This window comes from Colias eurytheme, chromosome 18 (genome assembly GCF_061535395.1).
Source record: "Colias eurytheme isolate Ceu_HAF_F1 chromosome 18, ilColEury1 Martin Lab GWU primary, whole genome shotgun sequence".
Lineage (NCBI taxonomy): Eukaryota > Metazoa > Arthropoda > Insecta > Lepidoptera > Pieridae > Colias > Colias eurytheme.
Window position 1 is genome coordinate 2,849,033 of NC_142997.1, and position 9,800 is coordinate 2,858,832.

General features: G+C 33.1%; 1 protein-coding gene across 1 annotated transcript; it reads right to left on the reverse strand.

Moving 5' to 3' along the window:
* Nucleotides 1–1,349: 1,349 nt before the first annotated feature.
* LOC149900504 (uncharacterized) lies at nucleotides 1,350–9,279 on the reverse strand. The gene is made up of 7 exons (XM_090112515.1): nucleotides 8,860–9,279; nucleotides 5,092–8,677; nucleotides 4,365–4,556; nucleotides 3,949–4,068; nucleotides 3,160–3,417; nucleotides 1,937–2,125; nucleotides 1,350–1,531 (listed from the first exon to the last, which is right to left on the reverse strand). Exons 1-7 carry the CDS (start codon nucleotides 8,982–8,984, stop codon nucleotides 1,454–1,456), a joined length of 4,548 nt encoding a protein of 1,515 aa, XP_089968641.1. The 5' UTR covers nucleotides 8,985–9,279; the 3' UTR covers nucleotides 1,350–1,453.
* Between the last annotated feature and the right edge of the window lie 521 nt (nucleotides 9,280–9,800).

Below are 9,800 nucleotides of genomic sequence, written 5' to 3' on the forward strand. Positions count from 1 at the left end.
ATATAATAGTTTTCTACACTTTATTCGTTGTTTTAAATAGTATTAACATAGATAAATTAGGAAAAAACGATGCCGTACATTTTTGTGCAGACCACATCTTTTAGGCTGATGAAAGCGACGAAAGCTACAATTTTAAGGGTGCTTTATGGCCATTTGATACAGTACGGCATTAACATATTTTTACCCAACTACGGCAAAGCAAAAGGAGGGTTATGGTTGTTTACAGGTCATGTATGTATGTTCATCTATTCCCTCGTAACTTCTAAACTACTTATCAGAATTCGACAAATGACATATCATTAGAAGCGTCTGAATTGTTCACTGGATAATCAGCGACCAGCTATAAAGGCTATATGGGGTTTCACAAAATCTAATGTGGCGCCCTCTAGCGGACAAAACATACAGAGTAAAAAAATAAAGTTAAGATAAATATGCAGTGTTTGGTATCATTTGAAAGCACTTTACTTGTACATTTTGAATATGTATATATTACTAGCATTTGCTTGTGACTTTACCTGTATTCATGGGCTGATTGCATATAATTCACATCTTTTCGTTCATAGCTTTTTTATTAGTTCATCAATTTAACGGAGTCCATTCCACCTGACTCCGACTTTCCAAGGTGATAATTAACCACCTCGAGCTTCTTAATATTAATGTATATTTATATTTTATTATCAAAATATAAAGCAAACATTTCGTTATATGGATTTTTTTCTTTTTCAGATTTTTCCCCTTTGAACCAACGAAAATGTACGGCACATGAAAAAATATTATCTATGCATAAAATACTTTAAAAATAAATTTATTTCGTCTTGTGTCAAATGACCCCCTGGAGTGGGGAAAGAGAGGGGATTACAACTCTCGATTTTTTCCCCTTGTCCCCATGATTTTTGTACGGCGTTGCGGAATAATGGATTAAAAGCAGTATAGCAATAGTATGACACAGATGCCGTACATGGTCAAATGACCAAATTTACCCCCGGTAACTCTCGGAAATTAAATAAAAATTCCGACTTGGTGGACCACCATTTTTGTACGGCACTGAGCGGTTTCTTATTATTTTTAATGGATCTATCGATGGTTAAGAATGCCGTACAAAAATATATGACCAAAATTTACCGAGTCTACCTGTACTTTTCAATTCTCATCTGCACTCAGTTGGACAGCTTACAAGTGACGGCATAGTGATGAATCTTATTATTTTTTGCTCTGCTATCGTTCTAGATATATCCCCTGGTGGTTCATTTGACCCATATTTTTGTCCTATGCGGGCTTGTAGTCTATCACATTAGCACTTATAGTTAACTAAAGCTAAAGGTAAGGTTTTTCAATAAAACAGATTGTTTAGGAAAAAAAAACTTCATAACCCATTTATTCTATATACAAAGGTGTTACACTATAAAGTAAATACATAATTAGTAAAGGTGAATCTACAACTTAATGTAGGGATTTACAATATCATCTCTTGTAATATACATAGCGGAATCTTCCATATATACAGGCTTCTGTCTTTGAACCCAGCAATTATCTGAAACAAATAAATATGTCCATAAATTATTCTGCTTATTGTGTAATTAATATGTAATAAGCATGTCTCCAATATTAACATAGGAAAAATAAAGAATAGGCTACCATTTTTTCAATAATAATTGATCATTATAGAAAAAGTTGATATTGGATTTTGTCAAAATACATAAAACAATGAAATTTACAAGCAATGAAGACAAACTCACAAATTTCAAAGAATCCATGAAAAATAACCAAAACAATAGACAATGGATAATTCAGTAGGTACTGTAAACAATTTTAACCATATTTTAACAGCTAAAAATATAACCTAACTCCTTATAAAAAAAAATTTCTTCAATACTTTTTTAATCTGTACCTCGAAAATTAAAAATAAAACATTCCAATTTCAAATCTCCCGCCTCACCTTACTCCCCTGCACCGCCAGCGACAGCAGCATGAGGCTCGGGCCGCGCAGCTGCGCGAGCGGGCGCGGCTCGCCCTCGCGGTACACGTACACGCACCCGTCGTAGCAGCCCGCGAACACGAGCCCGCCGGTCGCGCGCAGGCACACCGCGCCCTTGCCGCCCTCGTGCGTGCCCACGTGCGCGCCGCTCTATAACACAATATCATTATGCATATTAGAAATGTATTGCAAAAGTTTTGAATGATTAGTAAAAATAAGGAAAATTCATGTTTTTTTTACAGCTACTTATTTCACACGTGTAGTATGTCCACATAGTACGAGATCCGGCTGCAGGATCAGTGCGCTCATCGGTTTTTTGCTGAAAACCGAATTTTTATGTATATTTTTAATTAGGAGAATATATATCGACTAGGTTGCCAGTCAAAATTTGGCCGCATGCATGTTTAATTAAAATTTTTCTAATCGATTTTTGGGAAAAAAATTCGTTCACTTGTTTTTTGAATAAAATGTAGTCTACATCACGTCAAATGATATAAAAATTCAAAAAAATCACGGTTGCCGCTTTTCACCTGGCCGCAACATCTTGGCAGCCTGGTGCAAACAGGTATGATTTCGATTCATTTTTACGTTCATAACGCACATTTATGAATCATATATCAAATTAAAGCTAATTTTTTTCCATTTATTATCATATATGGTTGCCTAATTAAATCCGGCCGCAAATAAGGGTTGCTGGCTTATAAAAATTATAAATATAGGATTAGTGCGTTCATCGGTTTTTGAATCATATATTGATGAATCATATATCAAATTAAAGCTATTTTTTTTTCTATTTATTATCATATATGGTTGCCTAATTAAATCCGGCCGCAAATAAGGGTTGCCGGCTGTTAAAGATGTTGAATATTTAAGGTTGAGTGTTGCGGCCAAATTTTGACTGGCAACCTAGTCGATATATATTCTCCTAATTAAAAATATACATAAAAATTCGGTTTTCAGCAAAAAACCGATGAGCGCACTGATCTTGCGGTGGGATCTTAGACTAACACTATCACAGTCATAGGTGAAAACTATTTGTAATAAAAACGCAACAATGCAGAACTTTGCTCAGTTATAACATTGCATAATATATTTCCCTGTATAAAATACTATTGGAAAAATATTTTAGTGAAGACCAATAAGTTTATACACAGATACCACTAATAAACATAACAAATACTCACAGTATAATCAAACACTTGTATCTGATGGTTACTTGTGCCACAGTACACCTTCCCGTCTTCATACAACAGAGTATACACCGTCATCTTCGGCCCGCACAGAGTACGCAACAACAGACCGGTTTGCGCGTCTCTGACCGTCACGTTCTCAGATCTAGCTGCCACTAATAGCACTTTACGTGGCCCCTCCTTCATTGCACGAAGCGCGAGTATAGATTGGTCCGAGAACTTCACCGTACTCACTGGTATTAACATGTTATTCTGCAAAATAATAAAACATACAAATAATCCGTACTAATAATATTATAAATGCGAAAGTAACTCTGTCTGTCTGTCTGTTACTCAATCACGCCTAAACTACTGAACCAATTTGCATGAAATTTGATACCCGAGAAAGGACATAGGCTACCTTTTATTGCGAAATATGTACCACGGGCGATGCCGGGGCGGACTGCTAGTTATGGTATAATTTTAATATTTTTAATAGAAAAAAAAATTGTCTCTATATTGAAGGAAAAGAAAAATTAAAAGAAAATCACCATTATGTATGTAAATAACAATTTTTGTTTGCTTTTATAGCATGTGTTTTAAATTTTTCCAGTATAATCAATCAATGATTGTGCATAAAAATCTTGTTTAACTCAAACATACATTCTGTTGAAGGCTATTCTTATTAAGAATCCAAATGTAGATAGACATATTATTATGTCTTCAATAAATTGTTATTGTGATATTAATATTTGCCAGTTTTAATTAAAAAATTATATATTGTAAAATAAATTAATAACTTACTTTGCACTCAAACTGCAGAACAAATCCAGTCCTTGTACCTACAAACACTGTGTCCCAAGCTCTATCCATTGTCTGTATGGGACTTAGAACATTACACTCTGGACCTTTTTCTAGACCAGTCTGAAAAGAGTGAATTATGTATTAAATTAAGCACATTTATATATAAATAAATCGACTTTATTATTCATTTTACAATTTTAGCTACTGCAATCCCAAGGACATAATATTCAGGAATTTTTAAAATTATTATTTCTATTTTGAATTTAAATAGTAGTAAATTAGTAAACAATATATCGTTCTTAACAGTGCATATGCCATAAAAGATCAGCTTATTATCGAAAGTAGAATTTTTTTATATTTATGTTACTTAATTCTTTAAAACTACCTATAAATTATTATATTTTCACGATCCTTACCTCTAAATCGTAATATCGTATTCGAGAATCCAATGAACCCGTGTAAACAGTGGTGCCATATTTCTCCTTGACTATAGTGAGGCAAGTCACAGCCAAGTTTGATCCTCGCAATGTGGTGATGAGCTGCCCATCTCCATTGAAATAATATACATTGCCATCAAGGCCTGCCGCTAGAAAGTTCTGTTCAACACACTGTAACAGAAATGATAGACATAGAGTAAAATGTTCTAAAATTATAATGTTTTAAGTTTGCATAGTTAATATTAAAGTAAAAAATTTTTAGAATGAATTGAAAATAAAATTAAAGTATTTTGTGACAGACTGAAGCCATAGTTGAATTAACTATTATGGTATCATGGTGATCTAAGGAAAAATTTTGCATTAAATGAATTTAAAATACAGTTTCACATAACAATGTGTATGTAAACAATAAGAGCTAATAAATAGAATCATTTCAGATAAAAAAAAAAGACGGGTTGCACTCCGGGAGTGCCGGCAGAAGTGAAAACTTGATTATTAACGTTCAGCATGTTTGATATTTTGGAATGGTATCCGTCTTACGCATGGAATATAAGGGCTAAAAAAAAAAGTCCGTCTTACGCTTTTTCGATCAGGCCACGTGTCCTGACGCGAGTTTAAGATTTTATACCCAACGCCGCTAAAGAAGTTTTCACTTCAAAAAAAAATTAAGAATACATGCTTTATCTAATAAGAATATTAAACATACCTCAATAGCCAAAATGGCATCAGCATTTCCGCTAACAATCAATGAATCACGTTGAAGGTTCTCATCAGATGAGTAGTCATATAATTTGCATTCACCACCTTGACTTTCAGCCGGAGTGGTTACATCTTCCATAGACGACTGGCTGTTATCCAAAATGATTTCCTCACTTATAGGTACATCTGGATGATCAATAGTTTCCTTTTCATCAGAACATTTAACTTCACAATGGTCTCCAATAACAATGTCCTCTGACACATCTAACATATCAAACTGTAGGTCATTGACAATAGTCTCCTCAATAATAGTCTCTTCACTTGGTACTGCTCTTTCTGCTGATACTCCTGCTCTAGTATCAGCAATATAATTTACATCATCTTCAAATTCTCTTTTCATATCTTCTATACCAACCAAATCAGACACAATCTCCTCAATTTTGTTGCATATTGAATATTTACTTAAATCCTCTCGTATAAGAAGGACATAGCATTCTTTCAATTCAACAGTCTCAGGACTAGTTTTTCTTTTTCTTTTGGGAGCTGCCTTTTTCTTTGGTCTTTGTCTTGATTTCGGTTTAGATTTTACTGGAGTTACTTCAAGATCATCAAGGGATATTATATCCTCCAAAGGACGATCATCAGTTATAATTTGTTCAATAAGTGAAATATTAGGAGATTTAGATTTTTTTTTATCCTTGGTAAATCCATGCGGGCTTTCAGAGTCTGGCCTGTTCTGTAATCCCTTCCGTCGCTGATTACGACGAGTGCTCACAAATGATTGATTTTGATTATCTTGAGCTGTTTCAAAGGCAATTTGCTCTAGTTCTTCTTCTGGTATATTGGTAAAATTATTAACAATGTCATCTTCTAAATCATCATTACTTTCTTTGTTATCATCCAAAGTACCGACATTAAGAACAGTCATACCCAATGATTGCATTGGGACCGCTCCTTCTTTGCTTTCTAAGGAGTTATACAATTTAAACTTTTCTTGTAATAACACCTGGATCTCTAAGTCAATTTCCTTCATCCTTTCAAATGTGTCTGTAGATTTGGACCCTTTGTTTGATTTGTTAGGTAACTCCACATCAGTTTGTATTCCTTTTGTAGCACATTTAGTTTTGACTGTCTGGCAAAACCTTGAAGTTGAACATTTTGAGTCTGATGTTTGGGTTTCTTTTGTTAATAATCTTTTTATGACTTGTGTACTCACTTCATGCTTTTTCGAAGATTTTTGGTGTAACAAATATGTGGGTTTTGGTTTAATTTCAGCAATTTTTTTAGTATTACTTTGCTGAGCTGTATTTCGGTAAGCTTGGTGTAAATTTACTTTTTTAGGCTGTTCTGTAAATATATCTATCGTTTTTAAAGTAATTTTTGTCTCAGTTTTTGATGGGGTATGTAGGTTTTTTGATGTATCATTATTTTTTGGACTGATGGAATGATTTGATGAAGTTGAAGTTTGCCTTTTCCTACTATTATTTTGTTTTACTTCACTTTCTTTTCTTTTTACATATTTATCGGAATAATTTTTCTCACTAGAGCTCTTTCTTCTCTCCTCAGAGGGAGGAGTTTTGTCATTTTTCTTAGAAATTACACTAGAGGTAGACTTTGATGACTGAATTTTTTCTTTATTTATAAAATCATTGTCATGTAACATTTCGTTTTTATTATTGGTTTTATGAGTAGTGTCACATTTTTCATCCATTTTTTTTCGTTTTTCTTTACGGTGAGACGGTTTTTGCTCTATCGATCTTTTCCTTGAATTTGATGATGAAGAAGTTTTGGGTGTTGTAATAATATTTGAGTTTTCATTGTCATTATTATTATTTTTCACTTCCATTCCTTTCATTTGACATGAGTGTTGATAAGTTGTGTCCTCTAATGGATTGGTAGTATCTGGATTAAACTCACTTTGATCATTCTGGAAATTATTATGATTATTAAATGAGTCTTGGCTCAGCGGCTGTAAGTCATGTATATTGTTTTTCTCTTGTTTTATATTAAGTTCTGAGTACGGATTTTTATTAAAATCTGATACAGGATTACATAAATCATCATTTTCAATAAAGTCATGGTCCACTGCAACATGATATTGTTTATCTAACTCTGCAAATGTATCTTCTACATCTCCCAGTTCTACATTAGCGTCAAATAGTGGTGGAGCTTCTTCCTTTGGTCTAAACTTTTCCTCTCTTGGAAAGTAATCAGTTAATCTACTGTCTACACTCTTCCTCATATTTCTGTTCTCTGTTGTATTATTTCTATCACGACTGAAATTGCAGCTTTTTCGTCTGGGTCGTCTTTCAAACAATGGCTTAGGCTCGTCATCACTTTGTTGGCCAGTATGCTGGTCTTCATAAGGCCCGTAATAATTATCTGCTTGATCAACAAAATTATAGTTATAGTTTTCTGTATTATTTGTGCTGTCATTGGTATTGCTTTGAGGTAGTTCTCTTGGGTTATATGCGTCTTGATATTCATGACAATAATCAGTTTCATCGCCTTGATATGATGATGGAAAATTATTTTTCTCATTTGTATCAAATCGATGTTCAAATTCATCTAACTGTAATACTTTACTGAGCTCGGCCATCACAACTGGCTTGATATCTTCAAGAAGCACAGTGTCCTGAGGGTCTAAGATGCATTGCATCTGTTTCATAAATGTATCTTCATATATGGTATTATTATCATTTTCCATAAATTCGGTACTTGACGAACATAGAGATTTCTCCGCAACAGATCTCAAATGTTGGTTAAAGCTATTCTGCGATTCCGTCAATAAACTATTTATAGCATACTCAAATTTTGTTGATGAATTTGGATTGTCTAACAGCTTATGTATCTTTTCTTTATCCATTTTGAACAATTGATGAAATATTTTATTTTTAATTTTATCGCAATTTACTTTAATATTTTGTCTCTGTCTCGGTAATTTTTTCTTTACTGGCTGTTCATGATGACTACTAGCCGATTCCATGATGTTTGAATTATCAACAACATTTTCCTCTTGATTTCTGCTTTCTGGTGTGTGTTGACTATCATTTTTGCTCAATAATCGTTTTCTAACAATATTTACAGTATCATCAACAGACCTACTAAAAGTATTAGAGTTTTCTATAGATGAAATTGGATTTCCACCATAGTGATCTGATGATGGTGGTCTATGACCAACATATTCTGGTTGTGTTTTATTTTGCTCCATTGAGTCATTTTTATATGTCCTATTATAGGCTCGATCGTCAATATCTTGAAATTGGTTATCAACATTCCATGGTGGAATAGGGTGAGATTTGAAGTCTCTTTTGTGCTGTATTTGCCTATGGTCGATGTCTCCCATGCTGTTGACATGATACCGATCAGGATTGCTAGTGCCATGGTATGAATTGGTGTTTGCATTACTACCATGTTTCATGTTTTGTTGTAAAAGAGGTAAAATTTGTCTTTCATTATGATGTTGTTTATCACTTGATCTGGTAAATGAATAATGTGATAAATCAGATCTATATCGAGATCTGTCATGATCATCGTTATCATGGCGATGTGAGAAATTTGGTCTATGCGACCTTGGACCGGGTGGTGGGAATCTGTAACATAATAATAAAACTTAGAAACAAAATTTCACTAAAATCGAATATCGATTATATCTCAATGCTAATTGAATGTAGGCGGTTATAATAATGTAATATAAATAAGTAGTAGGTACCTAAATAATGTTATGTTATTGCAAAGCTTTTATTTCAATTTGCAAGAGATTAAATATAGGTACCTGGGAGAACTTAATAGAGGAAAGTTCCTTTGAGGTCTAAAATGAGGATTGCCGCCGTTTCGCGGTCTGTAATGTCTCGGAGTTTCATTACGCCATCCGCCAATTCCTTGATGACCTCGTCTCATCTTTCAATTTTATTTCATAATAAATCACACACGATTGAATTCACACCAAAAACAAGTCATTTACTTCGCTAAATTGTTAACTCTTAGTAGTACACAGCAATTATTTTGCAAAATAAACAAGTCTGATCAATTTCCACTCGTATCAAAAACACAAACAGATATTAAATTTAACAGAGCAGACATAACCTAATTTTGACATTATATTTGACAGATGTCTAAATGTTTTACTTTTTTATGCAAAATACAAACACTGTACATATTAGTTTAAATAAATATTACATTATTCTAGTGGATATTATAATAAAAAACTGTTTTTATAATAGTTGTCGTTAAAATATGATAATACTGTTTAACAACGACATTAACCAATCGAATGTCTTTATTTGATTGGCACGAAATTCAAATACTGCTGTCACTGTAATCTTGTAATAGCACAGCAAACAATATTATAATCATATTATAATAGTAGCTAACGCCTAACGCTAGTAAAAGTGAATGTAATCAACACTATGTTAATACATAATAAATAAATATTAACACAGAATATTAAATAAGTTAATACAACGAGACAAAATTTGAATTGAATATAATATGTTATTGTTTCTCCCTAAGGTTTCTCCTTATTTAAACCTGATTATGTGGAATTAACTTTAATGTTAGACGTAACTTTTGATTTAATATTTTTGTCAATAATATGTGATAATCATTCCACTCAGATGACCTTAGATCACTAAGCAGATGACAGATCAAAGACATGCAAACTAAACTCAATACTAGATCTACGTAAATTATTTTTTGGCACTGTAAAATTGAAAC